The 26,589-nt window shown below is 43.5% G+C and overlaps 1 protein-coding gene across 1 annotated transcript in view; it reads right to left on the bottom strand.

Annotated features, from left to right (window-relative positions):
* Positions 1-10,990: 10,990 nt before the first annotated feature.
* LOC149438322 (nucleoside diphosphate kinase A-like) overlaps positions 10,991-26,589 on the bottom strand; it is a 29,940-nt gene continuing 14,341 nt past the window's right edge. The window contains exons 2-5 of the mRNA XM_089659992.1: positions 22,979-23,109; positions 21,168-21,269; positions 16,317-16,429; positions 10,991-11,329 (exon numbers count right to left, since the gene is read on the bottom strand). Of these exons, the coding sequence (XP_089516118.1) occupies positions 11,209-11,329; positions 16,317-16,429; positions 21,168-21,269; positions 22,979-23,109 (467 nt within the window). The 3' untranslated portion in view covers positions 10,991-11,208. The remainder of the gene's footprint in view (positions 11,330-16,316; positions 16,430-21,167; positions 21,270-22,978; positions 23,110-26,589) is intronic.

The raw sequence follows: 26,589 nt of genomic DNA, 5'->3' as shown, positions 1-26,589 counted from the left end.
AAAACTTGTAAACAAGTGCCAGAAAATGCTTGGCCGTCAAGTGGTTAAGCCATGGGACAGTAAGGGTTAAATCAGACTCAGATGGAAATAACTGTCACTTTAATGAAAAAAAGAACAAAGACTTTTAGTTTTAAAAAAACCACACAATACCCTATTTTGGGAAATTGTCATTTATTCTCCCAAAAAAGGGTATATATTGTGTTTTGGTTTTTAAAAATTCATTAAAATTTTTTTTTAAATTGCGTTTGCAACTTTTTAGGTCCCATGGTATGTGTGCAGTGTTTTTTTCAATGATCGTCATTTCATTCTCTAGAGTCTTTGCTAAAAACATATAATGTTTGGGGGTTATAAGAAATTTTCTAGCAAAAAACTTGTAAACAAGTGCCAGAAAATGCTTGGCCGTCAAGTGGTTAAGCCCGGGGACAGTAAAGGTTAAATCTCAGACTCTCAGATGGAAATAACTGTCATTTCAATTTAAAAAAAACAAACAAAAGCTTGTGCTGGTGTATTACATCTGTATACTGAGTGTACAGGCAGAATTCACAAAGATAAAAAAAAAAAACAGGGTCCCTTTAGGAAAAATCATCCGTTATTTTCCAAAAAAAAAGGTATATATTGTGTTTTGGTTTCTTAAAATTGATTAAAGTGTATTATATAACAACAACTGTGTTTGACAAAACGCTGAGCAAATACCATGTCACATAAAAATTAAAATCATGGCCATTATATCCTCTAAGGTCTTTGCTAAAAAATATTACGTTTGGGTGTTATAACTAATTTTCTAGCAAAAAAACGTGTAAACAAGTACCAGAAAATGCTTGGCCATCAAGTGGTTAAGTCCTGGGACAGTAAGGGTTAAATCTCAGACTCAGATGGAAATAACTGTCACTTAAATTTAAAAAAACAACAAAAAAAGCTTGTACTGGTGTATTACATCTGTATAACAAAGCTAGGAAAAAAAAAAAAAAAAAAAAAAAAAAAAGAAAAAAAAAGGGGCGTGGCCTGTGAGCTATTTTTAGAAACGCTGTGCCCTTAGGCAGCTCTGGGCAGACTCTTGTCAGAAGCAGAGTGCTCAGTGACCAGTGCAGACCTATTGTTCTCTGGCTGTTGATTCGTTGCGATTCCATTCTTGTGATTTCATTCAGATCGATTTCATTGTGATTCCATCCTCACACACTTAGAGCCTGCTTCATTATTCTTCAAAATGGATCGATTTTACCGCAAGACATCTGTTTATCATAATAACACCAATGACAAACAGACCAATGGGAGAGCACATATGGAAGGGGAGATCATTGAACAGCTTGCAGATCCCCCAACCAAGAAGACGACAAAGATGAAGAGGGTTTGGGCTTTCCTACGTGACAGCATTAGAGCCGCTGCTGGATGCTTTCCTGGAATTGGCCCAAACCACAAGACTGATGACTGGATGGGTAAGTATTGTGGATATTGATAGATACATGGTGGCTGAACCCCCTCATTTTATCCTTTGTTCCCATGTGTGACGGCTCACATTCCCTATACTGGCTGAGTCTGCAGGTGACAGGTAGGCAAGGATGCTGTGCAGCTGCTGATGCCGGCTTCAGGCGCTCCCTTTGTGTATGCTGCTGCAGCGCTGGGGCTCCAGGACCAGGGAGCACACTTCTCCCTTCACACGACAGATATCTCTGCCCAGCCATTTCTATACCCTCCACCTCTAGGGGCTCTTTCACATGAGTGGCCAGGGGGGCGGCTGAGCTGTGGTTTTACCGCACCCAAATCCTAACAATCTGCTCACAGCTGTGGCATTTTTAACACAGGCTGTCAAACTGACCCATTGGGGCAGATTTACTAAAACTGGAGGGTGCAAAATCTGGTGCAGCTCTGCATGGAAACCAATCAGCTTCCAGTATATCACTGACCAACCATTTCCCAACCCACAGATGACCAATATCATTTCTTGCCTATCCCCCCCACCCAGCATACATACATACATACCCCAGGCCTCCCCATACCGTCTGCTGACAGGCATCATTCCTAGCTACTTTCTATCACCCCCCCCCACATTAATCCTGTCTGTGACCACTTGACACCCTCCTGCTAACAGACATCTCTCCTCAGCATGCCCCCACACACCCTCCAGCCTACTGACAGACTTCCCTCCTCGACTCAGCATTTTTATATGAAGGCCAACAATTGCCGCCCCTGTGTCCCTGTCATGTCGGGTTTATTTCTTATCCCTGGCACTAGAGTTTTCAACTTTTCTCTCTAGAATCAAAATGTAGATGAAGGTACTAATCCAATTTCTCTTTTTTATTGCAGATGTGCGTGATATTTACCGCAGACCCAGCTCATCAGGCAGGCTTGCTCAAATGAGCAAGACCGAATGTGACGTTCACATTGAAATTCCATCACAATGTGACGTCCACATTGAGACTTTACCCGAATGTGACGTTCACATTGATATTCCAACAACATGTGACGTCCACATTGAGACTCTACCCGAATGTGACGTTCACATTGAAATTCCATCACAATGTGACGTTCATATTGAGACTTTACCCGAATGTGACGTTCACATTGATATTCCAACAACATGTGACGTTCACATTGAGACTCTACCCGATTGTGATGCTCACATTGAGACTCTACCCGATTGTGACGCTCACATTGAGACTCTACCCGATTGTGACGCTCACATTGAGACTCTACCCGATTGTGACGCTCACGTTGAGACTCTACCCGATTGTGACGCTCACGTTGAGACTCTACCCGATTGTGACGCTCACATTGAGACTCTACCCGATTGTGACGCTCACATTGAGACTCAACCCGATTGTGACGCTCACATTGGGACTAAACAAAAGAGTGACATTGAGATTGAGACACCCACCAGCACTAGAGAGATCGCCCCAATGACATTGGACAGCTTCAGATTCCATCGTTTCCTCGGAGAGGGAAGTTTCGGAAAGGTAAGTAGTCAGATCTATTCTCTGATTTAAAATGCTCAGATGGAGCAAGGGAGGATTAGAACCCCTGCAGATTTTATCTGGGCCCCCGTTAGAGATTTCCCCTCACTTCCTGTCCTGTTGATGATGGTTTCACCAGATAGGAAGTAATGGAAAATCTGCAACAAGGGCACAGACAGAAATCTCCTCCCTCTACTCCACTCCTACTCCAGGAAAAGTATGTTCATTTCCGTCAAAGTGAAGCGGCATTCACACCTGAGCGTTTTGTATGGTGCCTGTACACACCTGATTAGGGGAACAGGCACCATAGAGAACAGCTGATTTTTGAAGTTTGAGCTTTTTTGGAGCTTCGAGCTACAAAACGCTGAAGTGTGAGTGCAGCCTGACTGCTGCAGAGCTGGACATACACTTTAAGGCCCAATTCATCTCTCCATTTAACTCAGCTAAATACATTTCAGTTCAACAGAAAAGGCTTTACAGTTACTTTTTTCTAAAGCTACTAAAGCCAAAGTAGAAGAGCCTGTCCCCTGCTAACATGCTGCACCATGGGCTCTCTGCTCTCTGTTGGGAAGCAGTGGTCTCTCCACAGTGGTCAGACACGCCCCTCTGACCAGTCCAGGCTAGAGCTCTCCAATCAGCAAAGCTTATGTTCCTTACTAGGCTGAGCTCTGGGCTCTGATCCAGAAAGGGGTGTGCTGAACCTCTGCAGAGAGCACACTGCTTCCCTACAGAGATAAAAGGTCCCGTTCTAAAGCACGCTGGCAGGGTGCGGGCTTTCTGTTCAGGTTGTGGCTGCTTTGTAATGATAAGAAACGATGAAACATATATTGCACAGATTTTCCTTTCATGCATCTGCAATGAATTTAGCTGAGAACTGAAAGCTGAATTGGCCATCTAACTAGATGACATAACATAGAAGGAATCAATGTGGTGAAACTTAGGACAACAGCTTCTTCATGAAAGAATGAGTTGTAGTGGAATGGGAGGGTCTCACCGTTCTTGGTGGATTCTTCATTCACTTGTATCTCAGTGCACCAGGAGGAGTGAGGCTGCAGCCAGAAACGAGGAAAGATCCAGGAATTTCAGCAGTTTCACCATTGTAGATCCTGTGATGGACAAAGTGCCACATTGGTGATTCCAGCCATTACTCTGCACCCATAAATGAAGTGTTAAACAATGTGAATGAACTTCTAGAATTGTCAGCTATAACTCTCTCTCCCTCTGTCCCCTCCAGGTGGTTTTGGCATCACATACCTCCACTGATCAGCTACTGGCTCTCAAATTCGTGACCAAGGACAACTTCTACATCAATGAGATCCTCAACGAGAAAAGAATATTGAAGGAAGTTCGTACCAGCCCATTCTGTACCCATGTATATGGAACCTTCCAGACAAAAGTAAGTGATTCTACCTTCAACCAATTTTGTGGGAGGGGGTCCTGTTAAATGGTTATCTTCTCAGAATTCTGTTGTAAGGGACACCAACCTTTCTCACAATCTACCCAAGACTGCATAGGGATTCACACAGCAAATCATTTCTATAACCTCAATCTTTTTTTTCTCTGTACAGGACAACGTTGTTTTCGCCATGGAATACCACAGTGGTGGAAACCTGCAGAACTTCATCAATAAAAGGGCACCATTAAGCATTGAAACGACAAGGTAAGACAATAGGGTACCATGATAATAGGGATGGGGGTAGAACATAGTACTGTACATAGATCACATCAACCTGTAGGCTTGTCCTAGATATAAGATTACGGCGGCAAGCTTGGACTTTAAATAGATCTGTCAAAGCTCTCCCTATACATATACAATCACACACTGAGCAGACATCCCAGGCACCGGACATTTCATGGCAAACCTCTAATTAGACTGATGTTGGACAATCCATTTTACTCTGAGAATGATCAGTCACAGTGGGGTTTGTTTACTAAAGCTGGAGAGTCCAAAATCAGACTCCCTTCTGCATAGAAACCAATCAGCTTCTAACCTCAGCTTGTTCAATGAAGCTTTGGCAATGAAACCTGGAAGCTGATTGGTTTCTATGCAGAAGGGAATCTGATTTTGGACTCTCCAGCTTTAGTAAATAAACCCCAGTGTGTCTACAGATGTCGTAGTGTGTCCTGATACATACGGTTATAGTCCACTCCAACCGTTATTGGCCAATTCATAATCCAATGGAAGCCTTCGACCTTCCATCTGATTATCTACATTCATATCTGCAAACAATAATCATATGGGGCCTAACAAAAATGTGATTTCTATCTAAGAGGTCCTTGTAGAACATCATTTTTCATCAATTTAGTTTGTAAAGCTGAAACTTTTGTATTTTTGGATGGAGAGGGGAAGCTTTTTTTTATTGCTTCCTGTTTTGGCCTTACATAAGCCGGCCATAGATGGATCAAAATTCAGCCGGTTCAGCAGGTCCCGGCAAAATTTCAATCCATCTATGGGCAGGCTGGTTGTACTAAAGTCAATCTATTGATGGACTTCTATACAATCAGCCTGCTGAGTTTTTTTTGTCTTCTAGCCACCGGCAGTGATCATTGTATTCTGACTGCAGAGAAACCTCCTGTTGACAGAATACAAAAGCTCTGCATGAGGGTTTCATCAACACTGACTATCGGTGGGGAAATTGAGCAGTTTTCTGTCCTGCAAAATTGCTTAATGTATGGCCGACTATACACTTTAAAAGAGAATGCACAATCACATTCAATCATATTTGCACATCTTTACTGTCATACAAAACAATTTGTGACAATGTGCATTTGGTACAAACTTATCAGCGATTTCAAATATCTAATAAACACTTCTATGTATTGTGCTAAATTCTGCCGTTACTGATTTTTTCTTTCAACATGATTTAGTTATAGCAAGTATACATGGCTATACCTGATCATTGTAGTGTTAGGATCAATGTGTTGTTATTTTATGGCTTAGATTACCATATATTATGCTTACCATCAATCTTTTCTATCTCTCAAGATTCCTCACTGCGGAGATCATTTGCGGCCTACAGTTCCTTCATGAGCGGGGGATTGTACATCGAGATCTCAAACCGGACAACATTCTGCTAGACAGCGCCGGACATGTCAGAATCGCGGACTTTGGACTATCAGCAATGGGTGCAAGCTTCTGCATGGGCCTGAATGAGTCGGTCGGCACTCCGAAATTCAGGGCACCAGAGATGTATTTGGATATGCCATATGGGTATCCTGTTGACTATTTTGCCCTGGGCATTATCGTTTATATGATGTCAACTGGAAAGTACCCATACATGGGCCTAGACAAAAACATGCTTGCATGCTCCATTCTCAACAGTCGTCCAACTTTCCCCGAGGATTTCAACATGGATCTCAAGGATCTCATAGGGAACACAGTAAGTAAACATCACCTGTAGCCAGAAAAAAATGGCTATTCTATGAATATTAGAAACTGTAGAATTGCAGAGTTATTGCCTATTTGCCATTGCTAACCTATTTTTTGTATGTTTTTACAGCTCCTATGCGAATGGGCCAAGATGAGAGCCATGCTTTGTGAAAATTTGCGAACCCACCCATTTTTTACAACCGTAGACTGGGTGAAACTGGAGACTGGGGAAGTCAGCCCCCCATTTACAATGGAGAATGTAAGTATAAGAACCAGACATTATTATTATTATACAGTATTTATAAAGCGCCAACAGTTTGCTCAGCGCTGTACATTACAATGGGAGACAGTACATGCAACAGTACAATAACAATACAATCTGATACACGAGGGGTTCGAGGGAACTGCTCCTTGGAGCTTACAATCTAGGAGACACATGGGTCCTTGGCAGTGCACCAATGTTCTGCAGCACCTGGGTACATAATTATTTCAAATCCAAAGACCATCATTGTACATATTCCAATAACTGTTTCTTCTCTTCACAGTACCCTCCAATTGACCTGACGTCCGACATAAAAATTGAGGAAATCATACCTTCTCCTGAAGAACAACAGGAGCCTGAATGTACAGAAGATCAGGAGCTTTATTGCGGGTTTTCATTGACCAGCTATACCACATCTTCATCAGAGGATCTCCGTGTCAAACCATCATCATTGGGGCAATCTCTACATTGTCACTCAATTGAAGGAGTCTAAACAGCACCTGTCTCCAAGAGAGCAATGCCACCAGCTCTCTTCAAACAGGATTGCCACCGTGTCATTTTTACAGGCGTGTGTTGGACCGGCTATAAGGGGAGGTTGGAGGCCGGTAGACTTTTTTCCCGCAGGTGTGTGTTGGACCGGCTATAAGGGGAGGTTGGAGGCCGGTAGACTTTTTTTCCCGCAGGTGTGTGTTGGACCGGCTATAAGGGGAGGTTGGAGGCCGGTAGACTTTTCTTCCCGCAGGTGTGTGTTGGACCGGCTATAAGGGGAGGTTGGAGGCCGGTAGACTTTTTTTCCCGCAGGTGTGTGTTGGACCAGCTATAAGGGGAGGTTGGAGGCCGGAAGTCTTTCTTGCAGGTGTGTGTTGGACTGGCTATAAGGGGAGGTTGGAGGCCAGATATTTTTTTTTTTTTTTTTTTTTTTTAATCATCTAGTACTGTTGAACAGTGTCTGGAAAAATGATATAACAATAAATGGTGAAAATAATATTTGAAAAAATGAAATGGTGTGTCTCTTTTTTTGTTCTAAAACACAATGCACCAGAATGCTCAGGTGCAAACCCAACCTTGTAGAATCTATTCAGAGCAGGTGCAACTCTGGTGACTGATACACTCTATTCACATGGGGAAGATTCCATTGCAATCAGCAGGGTATATGGGAGCTGATCCCCTTGCTGATCAGAGCTCATAGATTGTGCTCAATGGGCCTCCAATCCCCTTCACCTAAACAGAACAGTTTTATTTTTGGGGCCCGATTGGACCTAGAGGTAGGCGTGTGTAAATGGAGAAAAGTCAGTTTACATCTCCCTGTCCATAGAGATGAATGTTTCTATAATTGTCTGTTTCCTGTACTCCTATTTGCTGCAGTAACAGCACAGGCTATATACTGTAGGTTACTACAAGAAACTTAAAGATCTCTTAACCCCCAAAATGTGTACATATATGAATGTGGTAGGAGAGGGGTCAGGAATGAGAGAAGATCATTGGAAGCATTCATAACAATTATCCTAAAAGAAGGGAAGGATAGTACAGTGTGCCAGTTATAGGCCCATAGCTTTATTAAATATAGACACAAAACTATATGCTAAGCTAGTGGCATCTACTGTAGACTGAAGGAGCTGATGCCGGAGTGGATACATATGATCAGGTGGGATTCGTTCCTGGGAGAGAAGGGAAGGACAACGGCTTGAGAACAATGTTCCTCTTACAAAGAGAAAAGAAAGTGAAACTGCCGACAATCTTGTCAATCGACGCTGAAAAAGCATTTGACAGGGTTGATTGGGGATTTATGTTTGATACGTTAAGAAGCCATAGGAATTGGACCTAAAATGGTAAAGTGGATAAAAGGGCTTTATAATGACCCTTCTGCAGCGGTAAAGGTAAATAGTTCCCTTTCAATGTTCAAAGGTAAATAGTTCTTTACAATGTATAATGGCACTAGACAGGGATGCCCACTCTCTCCTTTGTTATATCCCTGGAACCCTTGCTGGCAATGGTAAGAAAGTGTGTGGACATAACAGGAATAATGTTAGGTGAAGTAGAACAAAAAGTGGCAGCGTATGCAGATGACATGTTATTCTATATCATAAATCCTAGAATAACGTTGCCTAACTTAATGAGACTACCAAAACAGTATGGAGATCTATCAAACCTGAAAATAAACCCCTCAAAAAGTCAGATATTGAACATCAATGTTTCAAAGACAGAGAAGCAAACGCTACAAAAAGGATTTTCCATTTACATGGAGGGAACAGGAATTAGCTTATTTGGGAATAAAGTTAACTTCTTCAATGAAGAAAAAAAAAAAAGTGTATTTACCAGCCTATTTATATTCCATTAATAAAACAAAATAAAGGAAGAGTTGGGGAGACTTCTAAAGGGAGGGGCCTCTTGGACAGGTCACATAAATTGGTAAAGATGGTGATAGTACCAAAAATTTTCATATATTAGATGTGAATACTAGTTTTTTGACAAGGAAAGTTTTGAGAGTGTGGGACACTATACACAAGCAAAAGGGATGGAAATATAATTCAATATTAATTCTGCTAGAGGGTACAGACTATTGCCCTCCAGGGAAAGATAATATTTCCAGGAAATGGATTAAAGATAACAATGCACATTTGAAGGATATAATGGAAAAGGGGAAAGTATGCTCTTCTGTAGATTTAAAGAGAAAAAAAATGATTTGTCACATTAGATAAGTGGCAGTACTATCAACTAGGTCATTTTGTTTTAATGCTTTCACAACCACTGAGGACACAGGAGGATCTGCATCCTTCTGAAAAAATTGTTAATATAGCACAAAAACATGCTACTTCTAGGATATACAAGATCCTGATTGATCTAGGAGCGGATCCTCCCGTGTTCTTAGAGAGATGGGAAAAGAAGCTGGGAACAGAATTGAATGAGCAACAAAAGATATTTAAATTAACACATGGGGTAATGAATATGAGTACTGTTGAAATGAATTACAAACGTTTGGCGAGATGGTATATCACACCAAGTGTGGCATATAAACAAGTAGAGGTTTCACCTCTATGTTGGAGAGGTTGTGTGGGGGGGGAGAAGGAATAATGACATATGGTGAGAAAGTCCTAAAATACAAGAAAATTATCAGGAAATAATTCAGTATATTAAGGAGATATTTGGGTCCCGTGGTGTGTCCCCTGCAACCTGTTTCACCAGCTGTCCTGTATTCCAGGAGGCCGGCATCTTCAGTGTGGGCACTCGACTGTGATAGCTTGCAGCTTCACTTCATTATGGTCCTGTAGTCTTCTGGGACCTGTCACATGTCCCAAAAGACTACAGGTAGAGAGGGAGGACACGTAGGCAATCGGACTAGAAGTGGGAGCGAGTACCTGTCAAATTTTGGTACCCGCTGCCCCCAAAGGTGCCACTCCTTAATGGGGAGCAGGAAAGCAGTCCTTAAAGAGGAACTTCCCTTTTGGGTAGAGCTCCACTTTAAGCTGTGATTGATTGTCCTGATGGTACCTAAATAGTTCTAGGTAAAAGCAACACTTGGCAGAGTCACTATGACACCCATGATCTTTTTAGCAATTTGTAAGGATAGCATTCTAATCACTAATATAGGGGCACTCTTTCCACTGATGGCCATGGGGGAATTCTCCATGATGAACAATCCAAATACAGTTCGGTTTATGGCCAGCTTAATGTTGACACCAACTCTGCTGAGTTCACGTAGCCTTCTGATTGCAGGGCTCTAGCTCCAACTTTTCAGGAGCACCACACTCAGGGGCAGCCTGACCATCCGAGGGCCCATTAGATGCCTCTGGTACCTTTCATTGGCTTTTTCAGGTGTTGGTGAGAACACAGGGGCCCCATGAGTTGTCAGTCCACCCCTGATCACACTACTAATTCCAAAGCGAGCAAGGGTCCCACAATGCAGCATGCTGGCAGAAAACAAGCTTTTCTAATCAATATGTGGCTACTTTCTACAGAAGATGAACTGTAAGACTTTGTATACCTTTTGCTTTGGTGCACATGAAGATTATTTAGCCAATTCATACTGAAAGTTCAGCTGGGCATTATAGCAGCAAAGTGCAATAGCCAGCGTTTAGGAAATGACAACAAATGCCCACCACTTCATTATAGCGACATAACAGATTTGATACATCCTCTCTGCTTTGCTAGATAAGCCAGAGGGGGTTTGTTCTAGTTCTTTCAGACAGGACCCATTATCCTCACTTTCTAACCAGCGATTCAGAATCTCCCCACCCTTTAGCTGTGTGATGAAGTGCTGTAAAGTAGAGGGTTGATAAACAGACACTTCACAGGCAGAGCAAGGGCAAGATCACACAACATTCCCATGGAAGAAAAGCAATGGAAAAAAATAAAACACCCACATTCAGAATACACTTTAGAGTCACTATAAACAGGACACGGACACACAGCTATTTTTGTATAACATCAGAAGAAAAAAAATGGAATATTTATTGAACAGTAACAAAGATAGCTGGTGAGCTGCCAACTTTACAAAACTATGGCATGGACGGAAAGGATGTCCCTTTGGCATCACGCCTTCTGAGAGGCACATTGGTTAGTCAGCAACGGTTTAGAGGCTCCTTAGGAGTGCAAAAGTCCATGTGCACCTAGGAGACAACATAGCAGCATTAAACTTGATACAAGTCATTGTGATCGGACGTCTCCCACTCCATCAGTTCCGAACTGTGAAACCACAGGGTAATTTCCCGCTCGGCTACTTCTACAGAATCGCTGGCGTGGATGATGTTCCTGAAAGGGATATAAAGAGGTTCCTTTAAAAATATCGTCACAGCAAACATGTCCTCCACTAAGGCCTAGCTCTACAGCCTGGAGAAACTGTCCTCTATTCCTGTCTCCGATTCAAAATGAAGGTCAGGCAACTAACATGCACTGAATGTTTCATCAATCGCAGGCTGCATATTTCTTGTATAGGTTTTCTCAAAAAAGCTAGGCAATCCATGCTTTAACCCTTGCGCTGCCAAACTTTTTTTTTTTTACATTTAAAAAAATTATTTGTAAAGTGGGGGATAGGATTCCTAATACCCCCACTTCTGTTGTATTGTCCACATTGCCTGACTCCTACAAATACAACAAAAAGTTTACTCTACCACTTCTTACAGCGGCCAGTACCATCATATCCAGAAACTGGAACAAATTGTCTCACAAGCCCAGTGAAATATGGACTCAGTACCCAGACTCCCTCTGCCATCTAGAGCAGCTGGTCTCCAGGGAAAAATGACAAAATCAGAGACTTCTAAGATCTCATGGACCGCTTTCTCATATCGCAGATACTCTTCAGACTTCGCAATGTAAATGTAGATTCTTCCATGACTGAGCACTCTGGTCCTGGCCCATACCACTGTTTTGAAGAATTCAAGGAGGCAATGAGTTCCTATATATTTTCCACTCTTCTTCTCTATATACACCATTCATTTTTTAAGTGTTGCTGTAACTCAATGATACTCTGGACCACATAAAGCCAGGTAAGCTCATTGTTAAGTGGCCACTCTTCCCACCTCCATAGGTGAGTAGATTCCTCTATCTGTACAGGTTTCCATTTTATCTCCAATGCCGTAGTAGTCTTCTTATGCCATGATGCCTCCAGTCTCTGGGACTGCTGTTCTACAAGCCCAGATTGTATATTGTTATTGATTATCTCTTCTGATGTGACACGGGATTTATTCAATCTACTTTGAATAGGCAACATCTGTATTTTGTCTCTTATAATTTTGCTTTAATCCATTTTGCGTAAAGAGATACGTTTCCTGAAAGCAGACACCCTCGAGCAGAGTTGTCAAACTCAACCTCAGCAACGGAAGCATTAGCAGTATGGTTCCCCTCAAAAGGGCCAGATGTATCTGCAAGACTATGTATCTACTCTTATTATTCAGGAGTGCATTATGTGTAGAGTGCGGTGTTCGGGGGGGGGCGCGCCATGTGTAGAGTGCGGCGTTCGGGGGGGGGGGTGCGCGCCATGTGTAGAGTGCGGCGTTCAGGGGGGGGGGGGTGAGCGCCATATGTAGAGTGTGGCGCTTGGAGGGGGTTATTCAAGAGTGTGGCATTCAAGGGTGCACCATGTATAGAGTGCAGCGTTTGGGGGGGGGGGGTAGTGCGCCGTGTATTGAGTGCGGTGTTCAGGGGTGCACCATGTATAGGAGTGAGGTGTTCAGGGGTAAGCCATGTATAGAGTGCGGCGTTCAGGGGTAAGCCATGCGCACTGTGCAACACCAAACCCCCCCCCCCCCCCTCCAAAGCTTCCTTGCATCTCTACTCTCTCCTAACTCTCACTACTACCTGTGTATTTGGCTCAGGTTATACCCCTCTGTGTAGGAAGCGCTGCCTGGCAGGGAGACGGTTCTCACTCTCAGATTCTGGAAAGCTGTCCCCGCCATGAGGGATCTGTTACATCCAGAAGCCTCTAAAAAGCAAAGCTGTCCCTTGTAAACAAAGTAGGCTTCTGTGTTTACAATTGACAGCAGGGAGCAGCAGCAGAGGATGAGAGCTGGAGGAATGGAGTTCTGCCACAAATTGGGTAGAACAGCCACATGACTAAGCCTGGTAGGCTGGATTCAGCCCACAGGCCTTGTGTTTGACATATGTGCCCTACAGAATAAAAGTGTAGGTCCAACTTTTGGCACATATTAGCACAAACGTAAAAAAAACAAAACAAAAAAAACACAAACACACCCCACAAACCTGAAGTTAATTTTAGGTCGCAGAAATGCATTACCCAATTATTTAGGAAAATTGGAGGCAAGGTTCTGCCAAGTAGATAAACATGTCAAGCCTTAAAATTACCTACATCTATGAAACGCCAACAAACTTTAGAACCCTACATTTTTCAAAACGTGAGGCTTTAAAGGCCCCTACTGGTCAGCAGTTTAGAGTCAACTGTAAATAATGGGCCTAGAATTATTGCTCTCACCAGAAGACCACCGATCTCACCTGCCCTCCAATGAAGATAATGGAACGCAATGCTACAAGCCACACACGGAGGAGTGGAAGTGACCGGATAGCTACAAAGCTGCAGATCACGTCAATCTGACAGCTGGCAGTCAGGGATTGCCAGGAGTATGTGTAAAATGCCCCATCACAGATGTATGGCAGTGGCAGTAAAAGGGTGAAAGCCGAGCTCCAGGGATAAAGAAACTACCCTTGTAGTGGGGCCAATCACCGTGCACCAATGTGATCACATGGAAGGAAGAGGAGCAAGGTCACATTCTCCTGCATACTTGAAGAACCTAGGAGATCATTTCCTTTGGCTACCAGCAGCTGAATGCAGAAGCAGGTAAAGCAGAGTGTTTTTCTGAGAAGGACTAACCACTTGCCTACTGGGCACCTATACCTCCCCTTCCTGCCCAGGCCAATCTTCATCTTTCAGCGCTGTTGTACTTTGAATGACAATTGCGCAGTCATGCAACACTGCATCCATATGAAATTTTATTTTTTTCACACAAAGCTTTTTTGGTGGTATTTAATAGCCGCTGGGTGTTTTATTTCTTGTGCTATAAACGAAAAAAGTTTGAAAAAAAAAATAATTTTTTTTCTTTTTTTATTATAAAATTTTGCAAACAGGTAATTTTTCTGCTTCACTGATGTGCGCTGATGAGGCTGCACTGATAAGCAGCACTGATTGGCACAGGTGGGTGGCATTGATTGGCACAGGTCATCAGTGCCCCGATGATCGGTGCCGATCCCTCCTCTGACAACTGCCGGTTATCGGCAGTCCTTTCCTCACGCTGTGGTATTGCGCAGAGCAGCCCCAATCCTCCTCTTCAAGTCCCCAGCTGGTGATCCAGACTCCTCTTTTTGTGTCCCCATAGCAAGCCATTTGCTATGGGGACACATGCTGCATGCTTACTCTCGAACTGTCTCTCTCTATGGTGCCGTACTCCATAGACACACAGCAAAACTTAGCCCTGCCAATGGCTCCTGCTGCTGTTCGAGTCCCTATGTGGAAAAGGTTTAGAAGAGATGCAGCTGTGCTGAACGCTGATCTCTTCTTCCTTCTCTTCCCCTTCACATAGGGAAGGGGGAAGCACAGGGAAACTAAATAGGTTTTTTTTTTTTTTTTTTTTTACAAGCAATGCATGAAAGTAAGAAAAACTTTTTAGGTTTAGTATCCCTTTAAGTTAAGCCCTGGAACTGAATGGCAGTTGGCAGAGGGCGGGAGGAAAACAGAATGGAGATTATATTTTGTAGTTGTCCCACTCCATACAGATGACTGACATTTCCACCAGCCAAGCTCAAACACCCTTTGCCTAGCTCTGCTTTCATTTTGAATTGACCTGTATCCCACTGCACTGTGTAAACATTTGTCGGCTGGGTGGAATTCCACCACTAAAAGATATGATTAAAATAAAATTGATCCTAAATTATTAGGCCTCATCCACACTGGCACTGACAAACCTGAGTTTATATGGGTTTAGAGAAAATATTTCTAAAAAAAAAAAACCAAAAAAAATGCATATACATGAATGTCATGACTTTTCAGTGGTGTCATTCACTCTGAGCGATTATCTGCCTTTAGATACAGTTAGTTTAGCCAAGTTTTGAGAAATAGAATTTAATGCATCCAAGATCCAATTAGACATTATAAAAAGGCATTTAAAAAGCACAATAAAAACTTGTCAGAACATCTACAAATGCTGGGCGTCTGGAAGGCATAATATTTATGGGGCAGACGGCAGGGCAAAGCAACAGGTTCATTTTAATACAGACCTCACCATACACATGTGCTATAACCTTCCTTAGGCTGGCCATACACTATACAATTTCTCTCCAATTTCCTTTAGATTTACCTTCAACTATACAGTGCAAGGGTCTGCCTACTTGGATACAACTGAAAGTGTTGTTTAGCTTTGAACTCATATTCTATGGTTTTTGGTAAATCTAAAGTAAAATTCAAGAAAAAAAAAAAAAAATTGTATAATGTATGGCCAGCCTTAGGCTCCCCTCCTGGCTCAGCATGGAGTGATTTAGATGCTGCTCTATAGGTGAAACAACCATTTCCTTTGGTTTCTGAAATGAAGAAAAGGATGAGTATGCTGAAGATTAAAGCAAACCTGTTTCTTTGCTGTGGATTGGCAAGCACAGCACATATTTACCTTAACCCTTTGAGGACCGTAAGATTTTGGAACGCCAAAAGAATCAATTTTTTTGTTTTTAAAGTTCGTACACTTCAGTTGCTGTAACTAAGCCATTTCATGAAATAATTGGCAAAAAGCTAGATCCATTTGTTGTTTGTTGATAAGAACTAATACGTTGACTCAAACAAAAAAAACAAAAAAAAGTTAAGTTCTTAATCAGATGATACAAGCAATTAAAAACGTGGGACAAATACGTTCCTTGGTCCTCAAAGGGTTAACCTGGTCTAGAAGTTAAACAGTGGCTCCCCCTCTCTTCCTTTTTTGATCTCCCTTTTACTATTTCTAAAGCTTACAAAAAGGTTCTCACCCCAAGCACTCTTCCCCACCAACCACTACACTTCCAAGGCTGCAGAAACCCCACTGGGGCCTTGGAACTTCAGCCATTTCAATCTCAGGACCCTGTTGGAGGTTACCTCCTTAACTGTGCATATATGTTGCATTGATATGTATGAGGCTCTATAACTAAACCATTGTAAAAAAATCACAATAAAAGCAATTCAAAAGAAATTCAACAATGGGAACCACTCTAGAATCAACAAGCCAAGTATTACCAGTGCTACATATTCCAGAGATAACGTGGTCCTCACCTGCTGATATGGATGCTGAAGTCTCCACGCACAGTGCCTGGCTTAGCTAGTGAAGCATCTGTCTCACCCACCATGAAGCGGGAAGTCTGCACAACATTGCACCCTTCCCAGACCTGTAGTGAAAATATTAGGCCTAGATTACCACATCCATTATTGTTTTCAGTTGCCCATTCCCACCTAATTTCTGTGAAGAGTCAAAGCAGAAGGAAAGAGGACCTGAATCCTCTATATAGATATTTAGTTATCACTAAAGGGGTCACCGGCAGGAAGGAGGAGGCCTTATTCCTGTATATGGATCTTGAACTATCATTAGAGGGATCACCAGCAGGATGAAGAAGGTCCCGATTACTCTAGATCTTCATCCTGCTGGTGATCCCTCTAATGATAATTTAATATTTAGAGGAATCGGGACCTTCTTAAAATCATTAGAGGGATCACCAGCAGGATGAAGAATGTCCCGATTCCTCTAAATAGATCATCTTGCTAGTGATCCCTCTAATGAAAATTCAAGATCGATTTAGAGGAATCGGGACCTCCTTCCTCCTGCTAGTGATCCCTCTGATAATTTAAGAAGGTCCCAATTCCTCTAAATAGATCTTAACCTTCTCGGCGGTATGATTCTTTCCGATTTTTTGTGCTGAAAGCGGTACCTTTTTTGCATGGAAATATGTAGGTTTTTTATTGTAGGCTGTAAATTTTTAGGAATAACTCACTGAAATCTGTCCGAACAAGAGTCTAGTAAACATTCCGGATATGATAAAACTTGAAACACGAAATCAAATTATAATTTAATAAATAATCATAAAAAATAATATAATCTAATATAATACATTTAATTCAATAATATAAATCAAACCAAAAACACTGAAATTTGAAATACAGAGGCAAAATTCGCACAACACTGAGCAAAGTCGCAAAATCATTTTCAGTGTCTGATGACGAATTTCCCCACAAATAATTATCACTCAATTCTGCAAGTGGTTCTGATTTACTATCGCTGTTCTAAAACCGCTTTTGACGTAAAGGGACGCTTTTTGGACGCCATGGACTTTTCTAAGTTTCCAGGCAGAAAGAACAGTCAAAATGCAGGCAGGGCGCAGGACAAAGCAGTAGGGACAGAATATATGTGAAATGCATTGAAACAGCAATGACAGCAAAAATGAATTTTTTTAAAAATTTCAAATTTCACGCCGGTTTTGGCGCCCGTACGTCCCGACGTCACAGGGACCGGAACACGGAAGCCGGCATCGGCCGGAGGAGATGGCTGGGGACGCTGCAGGGGACACATCGCGGGAGCGAAGGACAAGGTAAGTGCTGCAGGGACCCCCTGAGCAACGCCACATGGTAAGCCCGAGTGTAGCTCGGGGTTACCGCTCTTGGTACTCAAATTTTACCCCGAGCTACACTCGGGAAAACCGCTAAGGAGGTTAAATTATCATTAGAGGGATCACTAGCAGGAGGAAGGAGGCCCCCGATTCCGCATATATAGAACTTTAATCACTAAAAGGGAACACCAGTAGAAGGAAGGAGGTTCGAATTTCCACCTATAGCAATCTTTCGTTATTGTTAAAGGGATTCACCAGCAGGAGGAAGAAGGTACCAATTCTCCATAAATACATCTTTAGTTATCACTAGAGGTGTCACCAATAGGAGGAAGGAGGTCCTGATTCCCCACATACAGTGCCTTGAAAAAGCATTCATACCCCTTGAAATTTTCCACATTTTGTCATGTTACAACCAAAACACGTCAATGTATTTTATTGGGATTTGATGTGACAGACCAACACAAAGTGGCACATAATTGTGAAGTGGAAGGAAAATGATAAATTGTTTTCAGATATTTATTTGTAAAAATTTTTTACAAGTGTGACGTGCATTTGTATTCAGCCCCCCGGAGTCAATACTTTGTAGATTGACCTTTCGCTGCAAGTCTTTTTTGGGGATGTCTCTACCAGCTTTGCACATCTAGAGAGGGACATTTCTGCCCATTCTTCTTTGCAGAATAGCTCCAGCTCTGTCAGATTGGATGGAAAGTGTCTGAAAAGCAATTTTCAAGTCTTGCCACAGATTCTCAATTGGATTTAGATCTTGACTTTGACTGGGCCATTCTAACACATGAATATGCTTTGATCTAAACCATTCCATTGTAACTCTGGCTGGGTCGTTGTCCTGCTGGAAGGTGAACCTCCACCCCAGTCTCAGGTCTTTTGCAAACTAACAGGGTTTCTTCCACATAGGCCCTGTATTTGGCTCCATCCATCTTCCCATCAGCTGTAAGCAGCTTCACTGTCCCTGCTGAAGAACAGAATCCCCACAACATGATGCTGCCACCACCATGTTTCACAGTGGGGATTGTTTGTTCAGGGTGATGTGCAGTGTTCGTTTTCCACCACACAGAGTTTTGCTTTTAGGCCAAAGTTTAATTTTGCTCTCATCTAACCAGAGCCCCTTCTTCCACATTTGCTGCATCCCCCACATGGCTTCTCACTAAACTGCAAATGGGACGACTTATGGCTCTTTCAACAATGGCTCTCGTCTTACCACTCTTCCATAAAGGCCAGATTTGTGGAGTGCACGACTACCCTGTTTCCCCTAAAATAAGACCTACCCCAAAAATAAGACCTAGTGCTATTTTTGGGAATTGCTAAAGTATAAGACCTACCCCGAAAATAGGACCTAGTTGTGATCTGGGCTTTTTTTCAGCTGGAACATGGCGGAACACCATTCCGCCACTGGCCCTGCGCACACCCATATCTACTGTCTCTTATAAACACAGAAGCGCGGCTGAAGTGACAGCACCATCCGCTCCCACAGAACCTCCCTACCTCTGTACTCCCCATCCGCTCCCACAGAACCTCCCTACCTCACTGTGGGACAGGGAAGGAACAGATATCTGCGGGTGCAGTATGAAGTGTGTTTAGGGGTGGGGCATCTCCTCCTGCAACCCAATGCATGGAAGCTGATGCCCCAGGGGTGATCACCGGCCAGTGGGGAAGAGGTGGAGCGGTGAGTAAGTGCGCTTGGTGCACTGTGTGGGAAGATAGGACCCGAAACGGGAGTTACTATAGAGAGGGGCCGGCTGCTGACAGCTGTGTTTTGCAAAGCTAGCTAACCATATGAGGGCAGTGGAGGTGGAGGGGGGGGGGGGGGGATGTGCAAAGGTGAGCTGCAGTCAGGTGTTGCAGAAGGTAAATTGAGTCAGGTGAGTTGCAGACAGGGTGCATAGGTGAGCTGCGACTGGTGGGGTGCAGAGGTGAGCTGAGTTGCAACCCACCTTTGCACCCTCCAGCCACAGCTCAGCTCTGCACCCCCTGGCCACAGCTCAGCTCTGCACCCCTCTTCACCCTGTCTGTGGCTCATATCTGCACCCTGTCTGAAACCTCACCTGTCAAGACACCCCTGCAACACATAACTGCAGCTCACAACTGTCATCAACCAGCTCTCTCCATAGTAACCCTCATCCACAACTGCCTGTAGCTCACCTCTGCACCCCCTGTCCACACCTGGACATTTAAAAAATAAGACCTACGCTGAAAATAAGACCTAATGTGTTTTTTTTTGGAGCCAAAAAAAATATAAGACAGTGTCTTGTTTTCAGGGAAACACGGTAATAGTTGTCCTGTGGACAGATTCTCCCACCTGAGCTGTGGATCTCTGCAGCTCTTCCAGAGTTACCATGGGCCTCTTGGCTGCTTCTCTAATTAATGCTCTCCTTGCCCGGCCTGTCAGTTTAGGTGGACGGCCATGTCTTGGTAGGTTTGCAGTTGTACCATACTCTTTCCATTTTCGGATGATGGAATGAACAGTGCTCTGTGAGATGTTCAAAGCTTGGGATTTTTTTCCCCCCCTTTTTAAACCTATCCTTGCTTTCAACTTCTCCACAATTGTATCCCTGACCTGTCTTGGTGTGTTCCTTGGCCTCCATAATGCTGTTTGTTCATTAATGTTCTCTAACCTCTGAGGGCTTCAAAGAACAGCTGTATTTATACGGAGATTAAAAACTACACACAGGTGGACTCTTAATTTTGAAAAACATTTATCATTTTCCTTCCACTTCACAATTATGTGCCACTTTGTGTTGGTCTATCACATAAAACCAATAAAATAGATTAATGGTTTTTGTTGTAACATGACAAAATGTGGAAAATTTCCAGGGATATGAATACTTTTTCAAGGCACTGTATAGACCTTTATTTATCATTCGAGGGATCGCCATTAGGGAGGTCCTGATTTCCCCATATATAGATCTTTAGCCATCACTAAAGGGATCACCAGTGTAGTGGATCACCCAATCAATGTATATGCTTTGCCTGCATCATGAGACCTATAAATGTTACTGTTAGTTCCTCAATAAAACAGAATTTTAGGAAGTTGGCAAACTGCATTTATGTGCCAATGTCTTACTTCTACGTGCACGTATTCTCACATTAATTAGGCTCACTGGTAGATCACAACAGCTGTGGTCGGTAAGTGACCGCATCCAAAACATTAGCAGGGTTAAGAAGGTCCCAATATATAGATCTTTAGTTAGCACTAGATGGATCACCAACAGGAGGAGGGAAAGAGGTCCTTATACCACCTATAGCGATCTTTAGTTATCAGTAGAGGGATCACCAGTAGGAAGAGGGAGGTTCTAATTCCACTATACAGAACTTCACTTAGACCTCATTAACAATTTAAAAATGACTCGATGGAACACTTGGGTCTTTCAACTGTTTCTCTTCCAGCAGTTCACACACCGGATTAAAGTTTTAACTCCCAACATGCACCTGTGATTTGATATATGTACAGAAAACAAAAGACTTGAACCTAAACCATAAAAGTCAGGTTATAAGTAAAAGGAATACTTACCATGGCTACTACAGGTCCAGAGCCCATGTACCGTAAAAGAGATTGATAGAAAGGTTTTCTTCTTAGGTCGTGGTAATGTTCTGATAGAATTCCTTCTGAGGCCTAGACAGAGAAAGCGTACATCTGAAGGGTTGTTCAACAAGACCTGGTCAACTCCAACAATATTATGGCAGCTTATTGCACTGCAGTTCAGGTGGATGAAAAGGCAATGCAATAAAAGGTGTGCATGCAAGTAAGTCAGCAGATACAATTGCCAGGCTCAGGTTTAAAAATTAAAGGAAAAAAAAAAAAAAATGTACAAAATGATAAATTAGAATAATAAATATTGGTGTTAAAGGGAGAACTACATCTCTCATCTTTGCTTTTCTCAGCATTATAGACATTACAAAGCCTATGCTCACACTGTTGCTCTGCGGTAACATGTGCACTGATGAACATTCTTTCCTGCATTAACGTGTGCTGTGTTAGGCCAACTCATTCATTTGGTAGAATGCTAGCTAGAAAGGGACAAAAAAAAAAAAAAAAAAAAAAAAAAGAAGGGCATGGCCTACTTTTTGTGAAACCATGCATCACAACAAGTCGTTATTGTGATTTGTAATGCGATGCAATAGCAGGGTGCACAGACTGGCTTCTGTACACAAAGGCCGAATGTCTGCCAGTTTTTATTGGGCTGACTGATACCGCCTGATATTTGGACCATGTGTATGGAGCTTAAAGCGGAGTTCCACTCACCCTGTCAAAAAATAAAAGTCAGTAGCTACAAAAACTGTAGCTGCTGACTTTTAAAAAAACAGCCACTTACCTGTCCCTCGGTGTGTGTCCCGCAGCCTGTTTAAACAGCCGTCCTCTGTTCCAGGCGCCGGCATCTTCAGTGTGGGCACCCGGTTGTGACAGTTGCGGCTTCAAAGCCGGATACCCACTGCGCATGCGCGAGTAGCACTACGCTTCATGAATGGTCCTGTAGTATTCTGGGACCTGTCACGTGTCCCAAAAGACTACAGGCAGGACACCTTACACTTACGGTCACCTAGGCCAGTGGTCGGCAAGCCGCGGCTCGCGAGCCACATGCGGCTCTTTACGCATTTTAATGCGGCTCTTCTGTGTGCCGGGCGCCCGCTCCCCTCCCTCCTTTCGGGCGGCCGAGGACTCTGCAGCTAGCCCAGCAATGATTGGCCAGTCTCGCTGCCACTCACATCCTGATAGTTAGTGATTGGCTGTCAGGATGTGTGTAGGCGGGGCAGCGTGACGAACATGAGGGGAGCTAGGCTCCTCTCACAGTCCGCCCTGAAGACCGGAACGGCGCGGGGAACACGGCGAGAGGAACGCGCGGAGCAAAGGTAAGTGAATTGACACAGGGGGGGACTTGGCTTACTACTTGCTACTTACTTACTACTACTATATGAGGGATGAATTACTATAGGGGGGATGAATTACTATGGGGGATGAATTACTATATGGGGGATGAATTACTATAAAAACTTATTGAAACTAAAAACAGTGTACCATCCTATGTATTTTCAGTTTTAAAAATGTGGCTCTCAAAATAAATTTCAATCGTGGTTTTGGAGAGATTTGGCTCAGTTGAAGAAAAAAAGGTTGCCCACCACTGACCTAGGCGATCGGACCGTAAGTGGGAGCGGGTACCTGTCAAATTCGGGTCCACGCCCCCCCCCCCCGACCCCCAAAAGATGCCATCCTTAATGGGGAGCAGTTGATAAATCGGAACTTCCCTTTTGGGTGGAGCTCCGCTTTAAATGCTTTGTGACCACACTGCACAGCAACAAAAAAAAATAAATAAATAAAAATTATACCTGCAACATTTTCATGCCCACGAGTTTGAATCCACGCTGTTCAAAACGCTTGACAATCTCACCAACCAGTCTCCGTTGTACTCCATCTGGCTTCACTGCAACCAGAGTCCTCTCTCGTATATCAGGAGCCACTGGAAATGAAAAGAAAAAAAATTTGTTTATAGTAAAGCATAGGGGATTAAACAGACTCTCCACTTATTTTATTAAAAAAGAAAAAAAAAAAAAGAAAAAAAAGGGGGAGTAAGCCATGGCCAATTACCAGCGCTGGGAATAATGGAAGTTTCGGAGATAGAAACATGGGGCTGCCATTAGCTACATTTGTCAAGATCTAGAGCAGGGTTTCTCAACCAGGGTTCCGTGGGACCCTAGGGTTCCTCCAGAGGTTACTAGGGGTTCCTTGAGCAACTTTTGCCTCTCAGGAAAGTTCCCAATGACACCATTGAACATTTTAGCAATCTGTAAGGGGGGTAACCGTAAGGAGCATTCTTTCTTCTGACCATCACACTAATGTATCATGAATTGTAGATATAGTCATTTTCAGCAGGGGTTCCCTGAGACCAGAAAGTTATGTCAAGGGTTCCTCTGCATTGAAAAGCTTGAGAAAGGCTGATCTAGAGATACAATCATGATCCAGGCTTCACTACTAAGCAAGTTGCTGACCTGGAACAAGGTGCATGATGTTAGACTTTATAAACTTCACTGGCTACATGCTTGCTCTAAGGCAGTTACTTGCCTGGCAGAGACCTAAAGAGACTTATCCAAGTGGTGCTGGGACTTCGGTATTTATTCCTTACACATACTGGCTCCAGCAAGATTGCTCACATAGAACAAGGGATCCTTTCCAATGGGTAACAAAACGCAAGTGACCCAAAGCATATGGAATTCACCAGGAGCACAAAAACAAAAGATAAAAAGAGTCCAAAAAACATAGCAATATCAGATAGAACAGCAACCATGTTTCAGGGGCCCTTCATCGGGTCCTAAAGACATGAAGTTTACATGGGTGCCCATGGATGTCAAATTGGAAGCAGCAGCGTCTGCAGCCATTGTCTCTCAATTGACATGAATGGGACTGCCTGCACTGGGATGCATAGAACACTTGTGCATCCACCTGTGCGGGCAAATATGGCCCTTGTACAGGTGTAGGCTACACTACACTCATGTGAAGAAGGCCTAAGGGCTCATGTACACGGAACGTTTGGAAAACTCTTCTGAACGATGGAAACGAACTGCTGGAAAACGTAGGTTAAAAACGGCTGTTTAGCCACGTTTCCATACTGCATTTGGAAGATTTTTTTTTTTTTTTTTTTAAAGATAACCTCATGAGACCTTCCCAAATGCCCAGAATGCACTGAAAAACAGTAAAAAATTAACTATTTACAGACATTTTGAGAGAAAGAGCAGTATGTGTGGAGATGACCTGTCTTTTCTGGTTGTATTCACTATGGATCCCATCATGAGCAGAATGCGGCACGTTCTACCATTTTTTCCTTCATGCAAAACCTGGTACTGACTGCACTGGTGTACCGGGTCCATTTGTATACATTGGAATACATGGAAAACACTTTGCATGCATTTCTTATGATGAAAAAAGGCTCTGGGCAGCATCTGGACATGGAACAGTTAAAAAATGCTTCTAAATGCAAAACGCTTATAAATGCGGTTAGCAGTGTTTACAAGCGTTTGAAACGCTGATAAAATTATTCCTGAACGCAAGTTTGGTGCGTAAAAAAAAAAAAAAAAGTTTTTCTGGGAAAAACACATAAGGCCACTGCTGCCTTCTCATTCTGTAAATGCTTGTTGCCCGGCTGTCCTGGTGACCCTCTGGGTTCAAAACTGAGTCACTTCCCCAGAACATGCACATAAGGAATTCTGATTTTCCTGATCTACATACTTGTTCTGCAAAATGGCTCATGCGGGTCATCACAACACGAAGACAGCCAGCATTTGCAGAAGTCATCTGCAGTGGCAGTTTCCATGTGGTTTTTCAAGAGGTTCACTTTACAGATTTATTCACTTAAAGTGAACGCACCCCATTTGCCCCCCTCAACTGACGTAACCGAAACTCCCTTCACAGATGCATATTTACCGAGATCTGGCATCAGTGGGCTCCAGGGATTGTTTACATCCCACGCCGCTAGTTGTCTGACTTCTCGTGGCTGTGCCTGTGTAAACAGAGCCCCATAGAAGTGAATAGGCCCATCGCCTTACGTCCCTCAGCTAGCGATGGAGGTAGATTAACACCAAGGCAGACCAATATTATATTTTTATTATACAGTATTTATATAGCGCCAACAGTTTGCTCAGCGCTGTACATTACAATGGGAGACAGTACAGTAACAAATACATGAGGGGTTAGAGGGCCCTGCTCTTTGGAGCTTACAATCTAGGAGGGAGGGGATAGTGGTACAGGAGGAAATAGCTGTGGGGGATGGAGTGGTAGGAAGAGTGGGGGAGATCGGCAATTAGCTCAGGGCGGGGTAGGCTTCCCTGAAGAGATGGGTTTTCAGGGTGCGCCTGAAGGAGAAGAGAGGGTGATAGTCTGATGGATTGGGGTAGGGTGTTCCAGAGGATGGGGGAAGCCCTGGAGACTGGCATGGGAGGAGGAGACCAGGGAACTAGAGAGTAGGTCTTGTGAGGAACGGAGAGTACGTTTTGGGTGGTATTTGGATATTAGGTCAGTGATGTAGTTAGGGGCAGTGTCATGAACAGCTTTATAAGTCAGTGTTAGCATTTTGAACTTTATCCGTTGGGCAATCGGAAGCCAGTGGAGGGAATGACAGAGGGGGGTGGCGGATACGGAGCGGTTAGTAAGGTGGATGAGTCTGGCCGCAGTGTTCAGGATAGACTGAAGCAGGGATAGCCTGTGGTGAGGTAGGCCAAGGAGGAGGGAGTTACAATAGTCAAGTCGTGATATGATAAGGGAATGAATGAGTTGTTTTGTGGTTTCTGGGGTTAGGGACGGACGTATTTTGGAGATGTTGCGGAGGTGAAGTCTACATGAGTTTGTCAGTGATTTGACCTGGAGCTGGAAGGACAGATTGAAGTCTATGATGACACCTAGTACTCTGGCTTGTGGGGTGGGACCGATGGTGGCGTTGTTGGTTGATGATTGAGAAGTTGGGGGGGGGGGGGGGGGGGGGAGCGGGCTGGGGGAAAAACTAGGAGCTCGGTTTTGGAAAAGGTTTAATTTGAGGAAGTGGAGTGACATCCAATCCGATATGTCATTCAGTAGGCTAAAGATTTGGGCGGAGACGGACAGGGTGAAGTGAGGGGTAGAGAGAGAAATTTGCGTGTCATCGGCATAGAGATGGTAGTTGAAGCTGTGAGAGTGTATCAGTTGGTCAAGGGAGGAGGTGTAGATGGAGAAGAGAAGGGGCCCAAGGACAGAACCTTGGGGGACCAAAACAGAGGGGGAGAGAGGGGGAGGTGGCAGCATTATAGGCAACACTGAAGGAGCATTGTGATAGATAGGAAGAGAGCCAGGAGAGAGCGGAGTCTGAGGCCAAGAGAGTGTAGTTTTTTTTTTTTTTGAGGAGGAGGGGGTGGTCTACCGTGTCAAAAGCCGCAGAGAGGTCGAGGAGTAGGAGCACTGAATAGTGGCCATTAGC

Source organism: Staurois parvus, unplaced genomic scaffold (assembly GCF_062004578.1).
Source record: "Staurois parvus isolate SC_StPar_1 unplaced genomic scaffold, SC_StPar_1.0 ptg001193l, whole genome shotgun sequence".
In the NCBI taxonomy this organism is placed as follows: Eukaryota; Metazoa; Chordata; class Amphibia; order Anura; family Ranidae; genus Staurois; species Staurois parvus.
This window is presented reverse-complemented; position numbering and strand designations above follow the sequence as displayed.